Source organism: Scyliorhinus torazame, chromosome 18, assembly GCF_047496885.1.
Source record: "Scyliorhinus torazame isolate Kashiwa2021f chromosome 18, sScyTor2.1, whole genome shotgun sequence".
NCBI lineage: Eukaryota > Metazoa > Chordata > Chondrichthyes > Carcharhiniformes > Scyliorhinidae > Scyliorhinus > Scyliorhinus torazame.
The window spans coordinates 22,690,168-22,710,514 of NC_092724.1; the positions used below are offsets into that span (position 1 = coordinate 22,690,168).

The 20,347-nt window shown below is 46.4% G+C and overlaps 1 protein-coding gene across 4 annotated transcripts in view; it reads left to right on the forward strand.

Annotated features, from left to right (window-relative positions):
* Positions 1-13,622, forward strand: part of LOC140395034 (F-BAR domain only protein 2-like) — a 90,714-nt gene extending 77,092 nt beyond the window's left edge. For all 4 annotated transcript variants that reach the window (XM_072482368.1, XM_072482367.1, XM_072482364.1 and 1 more), the window contains 2 exons: positions 9,295-9,459; positions 9,658-13,622. In XM_072482368.1, the coding sequence (XP_072338469.1) occupies positions 9,295-9,459; positions 9,658-9,680 (188 nt within the window). In that variant the 3' untranslated portion in view covers positions 9,681-13,622. The remainder of the gene's footprint in view (positions 1-9,294; positions 9,460-9,657) is intronic.
* The last annotated feature ends 6,725 nt before the right edge of the window (positions 13,623-20,347 follow it).

The following is a 20,347-nucleotide window of genomic DNA, read 5'->3' on the forward strand; positions in this document are numbered from 1 at the left end:
TCCACAACCAGCCCCCCCTACCCTGGTCAGCTGGCAGAATGGATGGAAGGGTATTGAAATCATACAGAATGGGGCAGCACGGTGGCACAGTGGGTTAGCCCGGTTGCCTTATGGCGCCGAGGTCCCAGGTTCGAATCCCGGCTCTGGGTCACTGTCCGTGTGGAGTTTGCACATTCTCCCCGTGTTTGCTTGGGTTTCGCCCCCACAACCCAAAGATGTGCAGGTTAGGCCACGCTAAATTGCCCCTTAATTGGAAAAAATGAATTGGGTACTCTAAATTTATTTTTAAAACTTTTTTAAAATCATACAGAATGGCTATAAACCAAAACCATTGGGCTCTCTCTGCCACATGGTTCTAGTTGAAATGTAAAAGTAGGCCCTGAACTCAGTGCTACTGAATGATTTCAAACCCGCTCTGGATAGGATTGTTGGCAAGACTGTGCTGCGAGACAGGGACAGAGACACCGAGGTCTGTTTAATTATTTAAGATTTTTTTTTTTTGTGGGGGGGTCCTTGCAGACACAAGAGGAGCTTGCAGATCCACTACCCTCTCCACCCGTCGTGTTCGCTCCGCGTCGCCACCTCCCTTCCACACTCATTCCCAGATCACCCGTGAATGCACCTGTTACAGAGTATCATTTTAATTTCAGAGTGTTCTTATAAGCCTTTCTCCTACGTAATTGTCTTACTGACGTTTGTTGAGGGTTCTGAGCATGTGCAGGTTTTGGCAGGCTTTATCAGTCTGCAAGAGGGCGACCTGTAAGCAAGACATGTTTTACTATAAAGTGCAGAGGATACTGGAAGTCTGCAGAGGGATTTAGATAGGCTAAGTGAAAGGGCTAGGGTCTGGCAGATGGAACACAATGTTGACAAATGTGTGGTTATCCATTTTGGTAGGAATAACAGCAAAAGGGATTATTATTTAAATGATAAAATATTAAAACATGCTGCTGTGCAGAGAGACCTGGGTGTGCTAGTGCATGAGTCGCAAAAAGTTGGTTTACAGGTGCAACAGGTGATTAAGAAGGCAAATGGAATTTTGTCCTTCATTGCTAGAGGAATGGAGTTTAAGACTAGGGAGGTTCTGCTGCAATTGTATAAGGTGTTAGTGAGGCCACACCTGGAGTATTGTGTTCCGTTTTGGTCTCCTTACTTGAGAAAGGACTTACTGGCACTGGAGGGTGTGCAGAGGAGATTCACTAAATTAATCCCAGAGCTGAAGGGGTTGGATTACGAGGAGAGGTTGAGTAGACTGGGACTGTACTCGTTGGAATTTAGAAGGATGAGGGGGGATATTATAGAAACATACAAGATTATGAAGGGAATAGATAGAATAGATGCGGGCAGGTTGTTTCCACTGGCGGGTGAAAGCAGAACTAGGGGGCATAGCCTCAAAATAAGGGGAAGTAGATTTAGGACTGAGTTTAGGAGGAACTTCTTCACCCAAAGGGTTGTGAATCTATGGAATTCCTTGCCCAGTGAAGCAGTAGAGGCTCCTTTATTAAATGTTTTTAAGATAAAGATAGATAGTTTTTTTGAAGAATAAAGGGATTAAGGGTTATGGTGTTCGGGCTGGAAAGTGGAGCTGAGTCCACAAAAGATCAGCCATGATTTCATTGAATGGTGGAGCAGGCCCGAGGGGCCAGATAGCCTACTCCTGCTCCTAGTTCTTATGTTCTTATGTACTACTGCTCCTGTTTTCCTAGTTATTACTGTTATTGTTAGCCATCGTTATTTATTTCTATAAAGAAGTTCCTCCTTTTAAACAACGCATTCTACTAGCTCCTTGTGTGGTCTCAAGTCACCGCATCGTTTTGGCGACGAGGAGAAAACAAGAAAAAAAAAAAGATTTTTTGATGTTCAGTGTGACACAAGGTTACATTTTCAGTGAGTAGCTAGTTTTTCATTGCGGGTTTATTCAACGGAATTTCAAGTTGGCAGCACCATGGCTATGTTTGGAGCGGTCAGTGAATTCGATGAGAGAAGCAAGGACTGGGCAGAATAAATGGAGAAGTTGGAGCATTTTGTTTTAGCAAATGGAATAGAAGGTTGGGCAAAACAGTGTACGATTCTCCTGAGTGTGTGTGGGGAGAAGACTTATAAGCTGACGAGGGATCTGGCCACACCACAGAAGCCAGGAGAGATGTATTTTCAGATTTTGTTGCTCTGTTCGAGAATCACCATAACCCGAAGCCCTCTGTGATTTTTCAAAGATTCAAATTTCATAACCATTTTCGAAAAGCAGGCCAATCAGTAACTAACATTGTGGCAGAATTACACCAGTTTTCAGAACACTGATTTCAGAGTAGTTGAAATGCTCAAGAGATGGACAGGCCTGCGGCATTAACGAGGATAGCATTCAGCATTGGTTATTGGATGAAACCACACTGACGTTAAGAAGGCTCTGGAAATTTCACGGGGCATGGGGCTTCCAGTAATGCCAACAATATTCAGAAATCTAATGTTGCCGCACAGGTGGGACACTGCATCAAATGAAGAAAAATTTTCTTACCATCCCGGTCCAAACCCCAACCATCGCTAAGATACTGGACAGAAACCTAAATATTTTATTTCATTTGTAAGACTGTGAGGAAAGGATACTTCGCTCCAGGAATGATTCCCACAAATAGGGATTTGGTATATTAAAACAAACTTTATTACCAACACTGCATTAAATTAATTTTAACATCATAAAGACCATAGCTTATAATTACTTATTAAACAATGCTCAACAATACAATGAAACAATAACTCCTAACTGCTATCTTTATCTCTACTCCATCAACACCCATCTCCGGTCAAAATCCATTTTAAATTAGGCTAGCAGACCCTGGAATACTTGCTTAAAAGCGATGTCTTGGATAGCCTGCTTTGAGAAAGAGTTATCTTTCAGGAACCAGCTTGCAAATTCTTGCTTGTCTCAAACTATTGTTTAACCTACCAGTCTTTGAGAAAGTGCTCCAGTCCGGTTCACAGACAAATCTTTAACTCACTGCTCCTGTTCACAGACAGATCAAAACTACGTTTTCAGAGAAGCTGCTCGTCTGTCCACATCCCAATCTAAAACTGAAACCTCAACACCCTGACAGCTTCAGCCCCTGGCTCCTCCCATTAACTACAGCAGCTTACTAAGCTAACCACGACGTCTCGAATTGTCTACTCCCCTGGAAGCCCTCTTTACATAAATAAAATTCATTAACCCAACTTTTTATGAAGCTTTAATTGCACCTCTGTAACCAAAAAAAAAAGGGCTGCCTTTCAAACCGGAATTTTTAAAAGCATGACTGCAGTATTCACACACTAACCCAGTGTTTTCGATGTGGTGGGCCACAGTATCGATTCATTGCAAATGTATGGATGCTGTTTGTCACAGATGCAATAAGAAGGGGCATTTCGCAAAGAAATGCAGGGGTGCGAAGAGCATGCCGAAGGCGGAGTAAGAACATTTAAATTCGAAGAAGCTTCAATCAGCTACGCATCATTTAGACGGCGGAGAGCATGCAGAGGAGGAAGCCCATGGCATGTTTAATGTGAATGAGGCACGAGCAGAGCCTATTTTTTTTTTTTTTTTACTACTGTGGTGGTTTATGCTGAGCAAATCAAAGTTGAGGTGGACACAGGAGCCCATGCGTCTGTAATTAGTGAAGAGACCTACGAGTCTACATGGGACTCTAACCGAGCGCCAGCCCTTATTCCAGCCGAGGTTATTCTTGGGACGTACGCCGGAGAGTCTATACCTTTGAGCTGGGAAGTCCATATTGTGTATAATAGTTCAGAGGCATGGGCACGCCTCCTTGTGGTCAAAGAGAGGGAGCCGGGTTTTCTAGGGCAGGACTGACTCAGCAGAATTCCATTGAAGTGGGATGAGATCGAGCACACTAGGGTGACCAAGGATGTTGTTAAGAGGTATCCGGGCGTGGCACTACTGCAAAGTTGTAGGTAGATCCTCCGGCTACTCATCCGCTTTTTCAAGCCCTATGCCAGGGGTTTTCAAACTCAGAATCGCGGACAGTTTTGGGAGGGTCGCAGTGCTCAGTCGCAGCGTTCCCGATCGCGGGAGGAGCGCCCGGCTGCCGCGACTGACCTTTAAAAGGCCGGCAGTGATGGACTCTTCAGATTGCCGGCCATCCCGCGCATGCATGCTGGATGAAGCAGTGCACGGGCCTGGAGCCCAGTGGGGTATTCAGCCTCGTGATGCCAGTGCGCTGTCCAGGGTCAGTTTTTTTTTCTCAGAAAATGACCGAGTCCTCCCACCGGATGCGGCAGCAAAGAGCAGGTCACGCACCTCTTACGCTGACATCACGTGTTCTGGGCACGAGAGATTCCTCCATTTTGCAGCTGGTGAGAACACCTGGGGCTCTGGTGAACAACCCACGAAGAAGAAGCTGAAAACAGGAACACAGCAGCATAAAGGTGATTACTTGAGGTGTGGGTTAATAATTGTTTCACTGCAAATCAGGATTCAAAGTTCATGTGTGTTATATGCAGGGAAACACTGGCAAATGAATGTTTAAAACCCACAAAACCTCAAAAGATATTTGAAGTCTAAAAATGGTGAGTTCAAGGACAAACTTTTTTTTCAACGGTTGCAGTGAGATCTTAAATCATCAGCGGAAGTCATTATCAGATGGGTATCGTTGAATAACAAAGCAAGTGAGATCGTGAGGACCAAGCAGCCTCACCTGTCACATTAAAGGTAAGTGAAAATGGTGGGTTGCAAAGGTCGGCCGGTGGGTCACGAAGGTCGGCCGGTTGGCAGAAAATTGGCCCCGGACAAAACAATTTGAAAAACACTGCCCTATGCTATGAGAAGGAAGGTGGAGCTGGAGCTGCTGCAAAGGCTTGGGGTCATTGAGCTTTATTCAGTTCTCTTGTCGGATAGCCCCAATCATTCCTGTCCTTAAAAAATTATGGTACGGTGCGTATGCGTGGCCACTACAAGCTCCCCATTAACCAGCTTTCCAAGTTAGATGATTATTCATTAACCAGGAGGGGAAGATTTGCTTCCAACTCTGCGGGAGGCAAGATGTTTTCAAAACTGGACATGAGTCAGGCATTTCAACAACTCTTGTTAGAGGAAGATTCCAAGCAGTACGTCACCAACACTCATAAATAGTGTTGTTCAAGTACAATCGTTTGTTTTTTAGCGTGACCTCCAGTCTGGCGATCTTTCAAATGACGATGGACAACCTGTTGCAGGGGATTACTCAGCTGGCAGTCTACTTTGATGACATCTTAATTGCAGAGAGGACTTGAGCAGGAGCACCTCCACAATCTTGATCAAGTGTGAAAAAAGGTTTTCAGAGACGGGACTGTATCTGAAGAGGAGCTCACAGAATCACTATACAAGGCTTACCTCCTGCGGAGGGGAAAATTCGAGCTATTTAGGAAGCTCCGGAGCCCAGGAAGGTATCAGAGCTCAGGTCATTTTTGGGCTTGGTAAACTATTACGGAATGTTTTTGCCAGACCTGTCAACCGTGTTGGCTGCACTGTACCTACTTCTGCACAAAGAAACCAAACCTGGGAGCACGCACCGAAGAAGGCTTTATGTAAAAGTGCTGCTGCAATTGGTTAATCTGCTGGTCCATTTTGATCCAGACAGGGAACTTATCCTGTCATGTGATGCCTCACCCTACAGTGTGAGGGCGGTACTTTCTCATTTAATGGAGAATGGTTCCAAAAAACCCATCGGTTTTGCATCTGACAAAGGCTGAAAAGGGATATTCCCAGTTGGACAAAGAGGGACCAGCTATCGTGCCAACCACAAGTCCCTGATGAGTCTGAGTCAAAATGTATTCCTCCCATGGCCTCAGCAAGAATACAGTGGATAGCAGAAGGTGGGACGTGACTATCACGCCAAAGAGAGGCAGTTCAAACCCGATGATCAGGATTACATCAGGAACTTAAGTCGTAACTAGAGGTGGTTACCGGCAATAATTTTAAACCAAAGTGATCCAGTATCTTGGGTCATGAGATTGCAACACGGAAGAGTCGTTCGCGGATACCAAGACCATTTATGTTATGACTCAGTCAGAAGCCACTACAGACAACATGGCAGAGGGTAATGCTGCCGTGACAACATGGCAGAGGGTAATGCTGCCGTGACAACATGGCAGAGGGTAATGCTGCCGTGACAACATGGCAGAGGGTAATGCTGCCGTGACAACATGGCAGAGGGTAATGCTGCCGCGACAACATGGCAGAGGGTAATGCTGCCGCGACAACATGGCAGAGGGTAATGCTGCCGCGACAACATGGCAGAGGGTAATGCTGCCGCGATAACATGGCAGAGGGTAATGCTGCCGTGATAACATGGCAGAGGGTAATGCTGCCGTGACAACATGGCAGAGGGTAATGCTGCCGTGATAACATGGCAGAGGGTAATGCTGCCGCGACAACATGGCAGAGGGTAATGCTGCCGCGACAACATGGCAGAGGGTAATGCTGCCGCGACAACATGGCAGAGGGTAATGCTGCCGCGACAACATGGCAGAGGGTAATGCTGCCGTGACAACATGGCAGAGGGTAATGCTGCCGCGACAACATGGCAGAGGGTAATGCTGCCGCGATAACATGGCAGAGGGTAATGCTGCCGCGATAACATGGCAGAGGGTAATGCTGCCGCGATAACATGGCAGAGGGTAATGCTGCCGCGATAACATGGCAGAGGGTAATGCTGTTGTGGGCATTCACCAGGATGTGGTCCCTGTGTTTCCAGGTTTGCCGGCTGACTCTGCTGGGGGAGTGGAAGATGAACATTCATGTTCAAATTCTCAATCTACCTCTTCACCTATGATTCCAGATCAATTGTTACAAGATTCACCAGTGCTATTGTGCAGGTTGCAACGCAATCACAAAGCGCCTGACAGAATTTTGTATAGTTAACACATTACTTCAGTGTCATGTTTGCGTACAGAACGATCTTGTCAGCCTTTCTCCTTTGTAATACTTTTACTGGCGTCTGTTGAGAGTTCTGAGCATATGTGGGGTTTTCAGTTTGCAAAAGGGGGATCTATAAGCAAGACCTGTTTTACTACAGTTCCTGTTTTCAGAGTTATTACTGTTAGTACAGTTCTGCTGAGGTACTGTTAAACGTCCTTATTTATTTATATAACAAAGTTTCTTCTATTAAACAGCACATTCGACTACCTGCTCTGTGGTCTCCAGTTACCACAACACTCCTCCCCTGTCTGCACTACATATTCTGCAGAGGTGGGTGTCGAGACAAGAAAAAGCTTTCCTAGGTTTGATTTCAGTTTAGAGATCTGTGAAGTGAAGTCTGGGGCCCTGTGTATACATACATTTTAAATATATATATTTTTATTCAAAACAATTTTCAATATACTAATAATAATCTTTATTATTGTCACAAGTAGCTGCCATTAACACTGCAATGAAGTTACTGTGAAAATCCGCTAGTTGCCACACTTCGATTCCTGTTCGAGTACACAAAAGGAGGATTCAGAATGTCCAATTCCCCTAACAAGCACGTCTTTCGGGACATGTGGGAGGAAACCGGAGCATCTGGAGGAAACCCACACAGACACGGGGAGAACGTGCAGGCTCCACACGGACAGTGACCCAGCGGGGAATCGAACCCGGGACCCTGGCGCTGTGATGCAACCGTGCTACCGTGCCGGTCATAGAAACACAATACAACCAACCCCAACCTCATTTTATTAACAAAATACACACACCCAGTCCACCCCTGAAAGAAGACAAACCCTTAAACCCCCAACCCAATTAAAAAGGTGACACCCCCCCCCCCCAACAGTTGACGGTAACCAGCTCCCTGAAAAAGGAAATAAAAGGTTTCCACCTCGTGTAGAACCCTTCCACCGACCTTCCCGAGGTACAGAAATGTCATCAGGTCCCCCAGCCAAGCCTAGGCCTTGGGCGGCAGCGGGGACCTCCACCCAAGCAGAACCTGCCTCCGGGCTATTAGCGATGTGAAGGCTAAGATGTCCGCCTCCGTCCCCATCTGCAGCACAGGCGAGTCCGACAGTTCCAGCTGAGCGCCCAAAATCATATCAAAAAAAGGAGACCCAGAAACCGATGAGTTTGGGGCAAGACCAAAGCATGTGCATGTGATTTGCCGGACCCCGTAATCATGCATTTTTAATGAAGTTTTACGACACGTGAAGAGATGGGTTACCAAGGGGTTAATAGTTTAGGGAAGTTAAAATAAAATAAAAATGCAAAGTAGAAAATCTGCCGTTGCCTAGCAACAGGGAATCAGAGAGACTCTTGAGTTGGGAGAGATGGAAAGGCAGATTTTAGTTCAGATGTAGTGGGTGAAGTCTCGGTTTCTCTCCAGCTGGAAATGATGCCAGATTGTTAAGAAACTGGTATGTATTTCTCCAGAGTGCATTTTCTGGATATCTGAAGGGAGTACTAATTCTGGCAGTACTTCTAACGCATGTTCAGAAGTCTATAGGAAAAGAACCCTCTTTGCAACTGAACCGACTCTACCTTTGGTGTAGAAAATTTTTTAAATATATAAATTTAGAGCACCCAATTTATTTTTTCCAATTAAGGGGCAATTTAACGTGGCCAATCCACCTACCCTGCACATCTTTGGGTTGTGGGGGCGAAACCCACGCAAACACAGGGAGAATGTACAAACTCTACACGGACAGTGACCCAGAGACGGGATCAAACCTGGGACCTCGGCGCCATGAGGCAGCAGTGCTGACCACTGCGCCACCCCCCGTGCTGCCCTTCCTTTGGTGTAGAAATAATGGTACCTCCTTCGTTCAAGTGTTGGGTCTGTAGGGGCATTGCTGGATAAAAGAGATAGCATGACTTTAAATCATTTGGCTTGGTGCCTGTGTTGAAACCTTTCCAACTTTGTCTAACGTAATACAGTTATGTTTCTTCAATAAATGTTTTATCATTTTGTAAACAGCAGACTCCTGTGAATCTGTTCAGTGACTACCCTCCACTGTTTAAAAAATAATGTTCTATCAAGCCAGGTTCCAGAGATCGGACTTGTCCAGCAATAACAACAGCGGGGATCAGGGAAGAAAACCATAATTCCAAGGGGTGGGTGTCGCTGGCAATACAGAATTTATTGACTATCCCTTATTGCCCCGAGAAGGCTTCCTCTTCTTTATTTTGCTGTTTGTACTAGGGTTATTCTTCCTTTACACCAGTGAATTTGTATTATCTATCGAGCTGGTGTCCATGACACTCGAGTGGCGAGTGTGGGATGTAGCTTGGTTCGCAATAAAATTCTGCTGTGCTCTCCCTGCCTGTAAACTGTAGCTAACATCTCTCTCTGGCTCCTGCAGGCAAAGGTTTCCTTCATGCGAGCTGGGAGGTAGCTGATGGCCCCAGTAAGCCTTCACCCCTGGCTCTGCAGTTTACGAGCGAGGGCAGTACGATGTCTGGCACTGATATTTGTCTGGTTGGAGGTGGATACAGACTCTCGCTGGTAAAGAAGAAATTAGTTACAGGTAAAGAGTTTCCAGATGTTGAATGATTGAAATTGAGAAATACACGTTTATTATGCGTATGGAACCTTTACTGAGAGTAAATCTGCGACACTGTACATTGCGCCCACTGGAGTGAACAATTGGATAATACTGATTTACTTTTGTCATCGCTACCAATTAGTGATGTTGCTAATTTTGCCTTTTGCTTTCCCTGTCTAGGCAAGTACTTTGCCGGATGCTAGTGAGGAATTCTCCCACTGGACGAAGATGTGCGTGCGTGTGTGTGTAGTCGATTCACTGTGTCCATCTGGGGATTGTTTGAGAGATTCCACTGTTTTGAGTGGTTACAGACCCTTGATGTATCTAACATTTTACCTCAATCACTCTGATTTGGTCTGTGAATTTTTTTATTTATAAATCTCTGTATCGAGCACTTATCTACCCCCCCCCCCCCCCCCCCATGTCCACAAATGGGGAAAATCTTTCAACCAAACCCCACCCATAGTTGAAGATTTAGAATTTCCGTGTTTCCATTCCGAGTTTGGTCCAAGCTGTTTCCCCAATGGTACTTGCAAACCAGTACAGAGAGAACCAGTAAATTGCTCTTCTCCACGAACTGGCTTTGATGCATAGTGGTCCCCCTTGCTCTTATTGCACTTGTTAGCTATACCCAACAGAATTCCAAATAATGGGAGTCTCTGCAATCTTTTTGTTTTGTGGAACGTTTTTGAGAATTTTTATTTTATTTTGTAGCCATTTTGGAGTTGACTGGAAGGTGTGACATTTATGTAAACCCGACTAATCCCAGCTCAGCCTCCTTGCCTAATACTGGTGGCTTGAAGAATGTGATCGAGACTCGAGATACACCTTCCCTCCTCCTTCAGGTTGCGAACTGTCGCCAGATTTCCCAAGGAGAGCTCATCCTTTGAGGGCTGGCCAAGATGGTTCAAACCACTGAAGAATTGTAGCGTCTCCAGGAATGTCTGAAACTCGCAGGAAGCCGTTCATTTTTAATTTTCACAATTGCATGCGATTTTTTTTTTTAAATTCCTTCACCATTTGCTGCTGGGCTTGTTTTTTTTTTTAATTGCTGAAGACTCCAGGGCAATTGTGGAGGGTTGGAAACCCCTACTCCCTCTTCGTGAATGAGGAATGAGCTTGGGGGAAGAGTTATTTTGGCTTCAAGGAGCTGGGAATTCTGGATGGAACTGAACTGCACTCTGTGGAATCAGTTGTGGATTTTTCTATTTGATGCTTTTTAATCAGGGTCATATTTTCATGTTGAACAATTGTATCCAAACAGAAGAGTTTAAATTGGTTGAAACTAACTCTCTTCAATGTGTGGCTAATGCAGTTTACCTGTGGGCCAGGCCAGGTGAATGCTCAGTACTAGAAAACGGATCCTTCCTTTAGTTGTAGTCAGCTGGGGCTCTTCATCCTGATCACGATTCATTGATCCTTTCCAGAAACATCACTGTACAGTGCCTTTTCAGATAGCATTGAGTGCAATTCCTTGATAGTTGTGTCTTGTTACGACTTATTGCTTTGATCAGTGGTTGACTAATGGACACTGCGGCAAAATACAAGGGTAGCAAGTCTGTACCTGAACCTCAGTGAGAGTCAGCACCTTCAGGAGAGGAGGGGGACCCGTACCCCAGTGAGAGTCAGCACCTTCAGGAGAGGAGGGGGACCCTGTACCCCAGTGAGAGTCAGCACCTTCAGGAGAGGAGGGGGACCCTGTACCCCAGTGAGAGTCAGCACCTTCAGGAGAGGAGGAGGACCCGTACCCCAGTGACAGTCAGCACCTTCAGGAGGGGAGGAGGACCCTGTACCCCAGTGAGAGTCAGCACCTTCAGGAGAGGAGGACCCGTACCCCAGTGACAGTCAGCACCTTCAGGAGGGGAGGAGGACCCATACCCCAGTGACAGTCAGCACCTTCAGGAGGGGAGGAGGACCCGTACCCCAGTGACAGTCAGCACCTTCAGGAGGGGAGGAGGACCCGTACCCAGTGAGAGTCAGCACCCTCAGGAGAGGAGGGGGACCCGTACCCCAGTGACCGTCAACACCTTCAGGAGAGGAGGGGGACCTGTACCCAAGTGACAGCACCTTCAGGAGAGCAAGTGAAAGATTATTTGATTTCTCAAGAAAACCTGTCTCCGTAGATACTGCGGGGTCTCTGGCCTATACATTGTCACTCCTGTAGTCTAGATTTTAACTTTCTGTTGTAAAATATCTCTCTACATTGTAAAAAAAAGAATGTACAGCTGGGTTGAAACACTGGATTCCTAACTTGGTGGATCTGGAATAATTGTCGCTGAAGAGGCCCGTATTTGTTACTCGGGTAGATTTCAAAGTTCTTGTAGTCTGTGAAGGGCAGTGTTCAAGTAATCAAATCATTAACTATTAATCAGACTGACTGGGATAGGCTGTGGGGAAGTTTGAAGTTGCCAGCCCTCCTGAATTGAGACTTGATATTTGGCACTTGGTTTTCCCCAGATTGGCTGGAAAGTGAAAGATTGTTCTATTCACATGAACACTACAGATATTGGAGAAAGGGTCTTGATCAAGAATTATTCAACCGGCTAAGGAATAGTCTGCTTGCTTTCCAAGTGATCAAAGGATGGGAGCAACATGCCATTGGCAGGTCAGGTGACCAATAATGGGAGTGGGATGAGTAATTTGTGAAGAAAATTCCAGAGTTGACGGTCCTACTTTGGGTCGATGGTGAATATTATCCAGAGGCTACCTAGGGCTATTGAAGGAAATTTCTGAATGTAAATATGTTTTGTCTCCTTTATTGACAAAATGACAATTGGGATTTGAGGCAGAGCAGTGTGTCTGATGGAGCTTTTAAGGTCGGAGGTAGGACTGAGACATTGTGGCCCACAAACCCAGCTATTGCTTGCTCAGGCTGAGGCCTGTCTTGATGCTGGGGGTTGCCAACTCTCGCCTGCCGTGTTCCTGGAGGCTTAATCACCTGACCTCCCACCTTGAACCATCCAATCACACACACTCTACGTTGGCTCTGGGAGAGTGAAAAGGAAGCACACTATCTGTTAGCCAGTTGGAAACATTTTCAAACAGCCATTTTTCCAAACGGCCAGTATTTTTGTAAATAATAAATGATTTTGATCAAAACAAACTGCACATGAGTGACATTTTTGACTCATTGGTATTTACGCTCCTATGTGTCCTCAATTGATCTTCAATTCCGGTCGACTGCGGGCCAATCTTGGAGGGTTGGTAACTTTATTCTTGATGGAGATTTGTTTTATTTTGCAGTATTTTTACAGTCTAATCCCAGAGGAGAGTTTATTTATACTTTTGCGCTGTTACCTGGATTTGCTGCATTGTCCCAAAAAGGGCATTTGTGAGAAAATGGGAATGAAAGTTGCACTTAATCCTGACACTCTCTCTTCCTCATGCCTGCTGCATGGTGTGGGAGGTGGAGGTTGGGTTTCGAGGGGTTGTTTCGCCAGGTTGAGGATTTTGCCCAGTTGACAGCACAGCATTGGACAAAATTTGTTGGGGAATTCGAGGGCTGCTTTAGCTTTCAGACCCATGCCCTTGGCCCCGCCAGGAAGCTTTTGTTGTGCAGACCCTTCAATTATTTAAGTCCTGATACAACGTCATCCAGTCTTTTTGGGTATATTAATCCAGGTGACTGTTCAGGAGTTGGGGCGACACTGCTTGCCTCTTGAAAAGAGTTTTATTCAAGGTAATGTTTTCTTTCAATTTACACAATGGAAAATGGCTTTGTTGTGATGTCATAACCTGAGAGTTTTGTGATGTAAGCAGGGAACTGATGCAGTGTGTGGTTGTTCCCCCACGTTATTATTGGATGGTCTGGAACCTAAGAGAAATATCTTTGATTTGTATTATTAAATGTATAAACACGTGAAAATTAGCCAGGACTTCTTTTTCCGAATTAGCCTTCACTTTGATGTGGGGTTTTTGTTTTGCTTTTCCGTTTCGTGTGTCTGGCCCTGTTCAACGGGCCTCTTTCCCCTCTCTGCACCCAGCCCAGAGATCCAGGTGGGTTTGGATGCTGGAGGTTTGCAATGCTGAGGGGTCCGGGGGGACGTCGAGTTGTGTTTCTGTGTGAGTACTAACGGTGTTCAGCGTCCTGTCGTGAGGTCCAGGCTGTACACTGACCCAAGCAATAAAAACTGACCCCAAAACAACGCTGGCTCAGTGCTTTTCATTCTGGGTGCAGGAGTCTCACTTGAAGGGGCAGTGTTGGCTGTTTGAAAGATCTCTCCACTATTCATTCACCACCCCCCTGCTTTGTTTTCCCCCCCTGCTTTGTTTTCCCCCCCTGCTTTGTTTTCCCCCCCTGCTTTGTTTCCCCCCCTGCTTTGTTTCCCCCCCTGCTTTGTTTCCCCCCCTGCTTTGTTTCCCCCCCTGCTTTGTTTCCCCCCCTGCTTTGTTTCCCCCCCTGCTTTGTTTTCCCCCCCGCTTTGTTTTCTTCCCCCCCGCTTTGTTTCCCCCCCCCGCTTTGTTTCCCCCCCCCGCTTTGTTTCCCCCCCCCGCTTTGTTTCCCCCCCCCGCTTTGTTTCCCCCCCCCGCTTTGTTTCCCCCCCCCGCTTTGTTTCCCCCCCCGCTTTGTTTTCCCCCCCCGCTTTGTTTTCCCCCCGCTTTGTTTTCCCCCCGCTTTGTTTTCCCCCCCCGCTTTGTTTTCCCCCCCGCTTTGTTTCCCCCCCCCGCTTTGTTTTCCCCCCCGCTTTGTTTTCCCCCCCGCTTTGTTTTCCCCCCCGCTTTGTTTTCCCCCCCCGCTTTGTTTTCCCCCCCCGCTTTGTTTTCCCCCCCCGCTTTGTTTTCCCCCCCCGCTTTGTTTTCCCCCCCCGCTTTGTTTTCCCCCCCCGCTTTGTTTTCCCCCCCCGCTTTGTTTTCCCCCCCCGCTTTGTTTTCCCCCCCCGCTTTGTTTTCCCCCCCCGCTTTGTTTTCCCCCCCCGCTTTGTTTCCCCCCCCCCGCTTTGTTTCCCCCCCCGCTTTGTTTCCCCCCCCGCTTTGTTTCCCCCCCCGCTTTGTTTCCCCCCCCGCTTTGTTTCCCCCCCCGCTTTGTTTCCCCCCCCCGCTTTGTTTCCCCCCCCCCGCTTTGTTTCCCCCCCCCGCTTTGTTTCCCCCCCCGCTTTGTTTTCCCCCCCCGCTTTGTTTTCCCCCCCGCTTTGTTTTCCCCCCCCGCTTTGTTTTCCCCCCCCGCTTTGTTTTCCCCCCCCGCTTTGTTTTCCCCCCCCCGCTTTGTTTTCCCCCCGCTTTGTTTTCCCCCCGCTTTGTTTTCCCCCCCCTGCTTTGTTTTTCCCCCCCTGCTTTTCTCCCCCCCTGCTTTTCTCCCCCCCTGCTTTTCTCCCCCCCTGCTTTTTCCCCCCCTGCTTTCCCCCTGCTTTTCCCCCCCTGCTTTCCCCCTGCTTTTCCCCCCCTGCTTTTTCCCCCCCTGCTTCGTTCCCCCCCCCCCCCCCCCCCCCGCTTCGTCCCCTAGCCAAGCTCTCCTAACTGCATACGAGTTCTCTTCCAGTACATGTTCAATAGCCCTTTTTTTGAAATTTGATTCTATCTGGCTTTCAGGTTGATCGTCCAGATCATAACCTCTCTGTGAGCAAACGTTTTCCTTTTCAATCCCTTATTCTGACAGAGCTGTAGTTCTAGACTTCCCAGCACCTATTTTTACTCTGTATCTAACCCTGTACCCAGTTATTTTTCTTCCAATTAAGGGGCAGTTTAGCATGGCCAATCACCTACCCAGCACATCTTTGTGTTCTGGGGATGAAACCCATGCAGACACGGGGAGAATGTGCAAACTCCACACGGACAGTGACCCAGAGCCGGGATCAAACTCGGGTCCTCGGTGCCATAGTCCCAGTGCTAACCACTGCGCCACCGTGCTGCCCCCTCTCCAGCATCTATGTCAGGCCGTGCAATAATTTTGTTGTGCGAGCTCACCACCCATCATTCCAAACATAAAGGGCAAAGTCTACTCCCCTCTCCTCATCCCTGGAATCAGTCTAATTTGTTTTGAGCTGTCTGTGGGCTCCAGCTGTGCTTAAATTGATTGCCACCTTTCCCTAGGTATACTTTATAATCAATTTAAATACTTTTTGCTTTGGAACGTGACAGTCAAATAGTCTCCGTCAGCAGATGTCTGGATTTGAATCCTACAAGGGGTGTTGTTTTTTTTTTTGCTGAGTTTTAAAAATATTTGAGATCTGTACCAGCTGCAACAACGAAATATTGAAGCAAGAGAGCCAGGGATCAGCAGAGCCATCAGTATGGTCCCTGCCGTTGAAGGAATTAATTATGGCAAAAGACTGGAGAAAATGCAACCCTCATCTTGAGATGCTCTTTTCAGTCACCATTTAAAAGATGATGGAGAGGTTTAGGAAGGGATTGCCAGAGTTCAGGGAAAAGCTGCCAATAAAATGAGTCTAGCAAATCCAAGGTGTGCTTAAAGACTAATGTTGGAGGAGTGCAGATATCACAAGAGAGTCATAGAAATGTTATGGCACAGATGGGAGCATTTGGTACATCAAATTCATCTCAGCTCACTGTAGCGCAATCTAATCAGTTCTATATTCCCTCCGTTCTGTACCTGAACTCTGAATGTTTATTTCCCTTAAGTGTCCCACCCAATTTCCTTTTATTTCAATAAATTTAAAGTTCTCAATTCATTTTTCCAATTAAGGGTCAATTTAGCATGGCCAATCCACCATATTTTTGGGTTGTGGGGGGTCAGACCATATTTTTGGGTTGTGGGGGTCAGACCCAGGGAGAATGTGCAAACTCCAGACTGACAATTACCCAGGGCCGGGATCAAACCCAGATCCTTGACGCCATCAGACGGCAGTACTAACCACCGCCACCGTGCTGCCCCCTCCAATTTCCTTTTGGCATGGATGTGTACGTCAGCAGGTGAGCTAAAACTGGATAAAGGTAAGAAGAAAACAAACAGAGCCGACTTCATAAAATCATGGTATAGTTACAGCATAGAAGAAAATCATGTCTCTGCCATCTCTCCAAGAACCACTGGGCTATTTCCACTCCCTTGTCTTTTCACAGTTACTTCATTGATGCAAGCCTACTTGTGACATTAATAAAGATTATTATTTTCCCCTGCAAATTGACTTCACCTGCTGAAGGAGCAGCGCTTGTGATTTCAAATAAACCGTTGGACTTTAACCTGCTGTTGTGCGACTTCTTACTGTCCCCTGCAAATAGTTTTCTCTTCAGACCACTCTCAACCCCTTTGGAAACCACAATTCAACCTGCTTCCACCATTCATCAAGTGCATTCCGGCTCTTAGCTCCTCCAATTGAACAAAAGCAAAAGACCGTGGATGCTTGAAAATAGAAATAAAAACAAAGGATGTGGAAATATTGAGCAAGTCTGGCAGCATCTGAGGAAAAGATTAATTTTATGGGTGGCATGGTGGTTAGCACTGCTGCCTCACAGCACCGGGGAACAATTACCCCTTAGTGTTGTCGTGGATTTAGGTTATTCCGGACCTGATAACGCTCTATTACTAACCTATGCCCTAGGTTAACCTATCGAAAGAGGGAAACCTGTTTTCCTGCCAAGACTCCGAATAGATCTCACGAAGGGAGAATGCTTTTCCAGGTCTCATACAGTTAAACAAGGTCTCAGTTACTTTTTATAGGGAGAGTTCAGATTCGTCACTCATAACTAAATCGATACCTCTTGAGGTCGTGGGTCCTATCGCCGACTTAGGCTTCCTAAACGAGTGTCTAGGAGATCAACCTCGAGATTAATTTTCACACAGTATGATTTTAATTAAAGTATCTTTATTATGAAAATACTACCAATAGATACATACTGAATTGCAGAGTTAAAGTATAAGTGGACTAAACAGTCCTTCTAGTTATCTACTAACATACTAACTTCTCTCAATCGAATGAGATATCTAAACATGGAAAAATCCTGAAAGCATCTTTATCAGTTTCTTAATACATCTATAAGAAGTTATACAAAACCATACTTACAACCTGAGGTTTTGTCCGACGAGACATACTTCCTTAGAACAGAACTGACTCTCGCCCTAAAAGGGGGGTCGGGATCAGAGAGAGATACTTCTGCTAAAATCCCCTCTCCTTATATATATAAAACTTGCTTATTGGTTCAGGAAGGCATTTGTTACCTTGGCATTTATTGCTGGTTAATTACCTATAGCCAAATGGCTAATTGGGTATACTATCATTGATCGATCTTTTAATGGTTGTAGTGTCGATGTAATTGTCCAGGGTTCTAAGATATATTGGCAAGGGAGGGACTGGTTGGTGCCTGCCTCTTCAGGGTTGACATTCTCTCCAGATATCAAAATAGACTCTTTTTGTGAAGGTGGCATCGTAAGTGTCCAAAGGTATAGTTTGAGAAGGATTTGTATGTTTGTATATCTGTTCTCTTATTTTGAATACTTCTCGGTAGGGGGAGTTTGTCTTAAAGAATTTATGGTATGTCAAAGAAGAGCCTTTAATTGTTTGATACTAATGAGTCCTTGGAACCAGCTTGGAGTCTCTCCCATCAGGTGGTAACCTCTACCTGACCTTTAGCTGTAGTGGTTTTATTCCATCTTGAATTAGAATGCTGTTTGTATTTCGGCCTTATTTTTAATCCGAATTCTGCGGTGAACGTGATATCCATCACCGTGTCCAAAAGGTTAGGTGGGGTTACGGGGTTAGGGTTGGCGTATGGGCCTAGATGGGGTGCTCTGTCAGAGGGTCAGTACAGATTTGGTGGGCCGAACGGCCTCTTTTTGCACTGTAGCCACCTGGGTTGGCCAACTCCCGACGTAAAAGGGAGAACAGCAAAGGCTGAAGGGTAATTCAGCCAACACAGGCAGAAACTAGCAGGTGCAAGTTTACTGTGTATTAAACTCTGCAAAAGCCCAGACAGCATCGATACCAGCAGCCATCTGCATAATAATGTAGCAGCCATCTACATACTAATGAGCGATCCCCGGGAACAATTGAAACATTTGAGATAAACAAGTCCAAGCCAGACTCCTCGGCGCCAGCAGGAGCCAACACAAAAGAGGTTAACAGACACCTCAAGACCGCCCATCGATCAGGGAACCGCTCCAGTATTGGAGAAATCGAACCAAGCTATTGGAACGAAGTCCAGTCACTTGAAACCAGGTACGGGGTCCGCCCCGAAAGGCAGGAAGCCCCTGGGGACTATAAAGCAAAGCCCCCAAGTTTAAATCGTCCTTCTTGACAGGGTCACTCTGCAACGCGAACCAACCCTTGACAGTGACCTGTTCAGCTGCCGCCAGAAGAACGTAAGTCTCAAATCAATGCTCGCTACGAGATGGGTGCTCCTAGCTACCAGTCCATACCAGCTTTGAAGACCGCAGACTCCGAACCCGAACAAAAGGCAATTTGTTCCCCTGACCTGGTGGGCCAGTCCGAAGCTAAGTATAGGCCTGTTAGTTGTAGAAATAGCTTAGAAGTAGAATTTATGCATGAGTAGCGATTTACTGTGTATAATAAATGTGCTTTGATTTGAATCTTACTAATTGGTGTATTGAGTTATTGATTACCTGAACTTGACCCCGTGGCGGTATAAAGATACCTGGCTACTTTAGAGCAAAGGTTATAAAACAGAGCCAATTGAACCAACCAAAAGTTAGCAACATATTACTGCCGACATCTGACTGGACCCGATCTAGAAGTGGCTTCATCACTCCGGGAGAACCCAAAAATTTGAATTAGAGATCCAATTGGGAACAGAAAACCACAAATGTTCAAGCAGTTCTGATCAATCCTCATAATTCGGAAGTGTGTTAAATGCATGCGTAACTAACAGGGCGATAAGGTAAACTGATAGATTTTTTTTGTTGCAACAAAACTGTCGGGAGTTTGTATTCCGGAAAATAGCGAAAGCCGTACCCGTAATTACAGCACCGCCTTAATACCCCTTGTTCCAAATTTTAAGAAAGTATTCAGAGAGGAAAGATGGCAATGCAGGCAATGCAACGGCTCATGAACCCCGAAGAATTTGTGGTCGCAGCGACCAGCAGCAGTAGAGTAGGACAGTGTCCCGTTTGGGAAGAGGAAATCAGAAAGTACCTCAAAGGGAAAGGATGGCCCCTTTGGAGCGAATTCTGTAACAATGAGGAAACGGGTCCCGGGAGTATAGGACATACTTGGTGGGAGAACCTGAGCGAGATTCACAAGAAAAGCTCGCAAGCCGATGGCAATCGTGTCCTGTTTGGCACAATTGCGAGGCACAGAGGAGGTCGTTAGGATGCTCCGGAGAGAGATAGAAAGCATACATTGAATGAGCAAGGTCGATGTCGGTGAGGTAGAGAAAGAGAACGTAGATTTAAGGAGGAAGTTGGCAGCAAAAGACGGAGAGGTGGATGATGCCAAGCGGGCACACCAGTCTTGTCTGGCGCACCAAAGCAGCTTCCAGTCCCAGTACGGAAAGGCCTATCAGGACACGCAACGTGCAGTCCTGGAATGAGAAGAAACCGAGAAGCAGGTAGAGGCATTGCAGAGGCAGTGTAGTGACCGGAAGGCAGCGTTAAAAGCACTCCATGCTGCCATCACGGAGCAAAGACAGAGCTCATTAGACCACGCAAAGTGCCGGAAGCAGATTGCAGAACTGCAATCTCTGCTTTCAGTTCAAAAAGGATTCCAGGAAACCTTTGGATCACAGCTAGATGAGGAAGACGGCCCTGATTGGGAAGAATTGAGTGAGACAGCGCAGAGATATGTTCAGGGAACATGTGTGCAGGGAAAGCCCCAGAAGAGAAAAGCGCCCCAACCCCCCACAAAGCAGACCGTTCAGGCTCCAATGAACCCAGTCACCGCACAGCCACAGCGGACGACACGGAATTTCTGTACACCACCCCCTTAACAGTAACCCAATTACGGGACGTGTGCGATAAAATCAA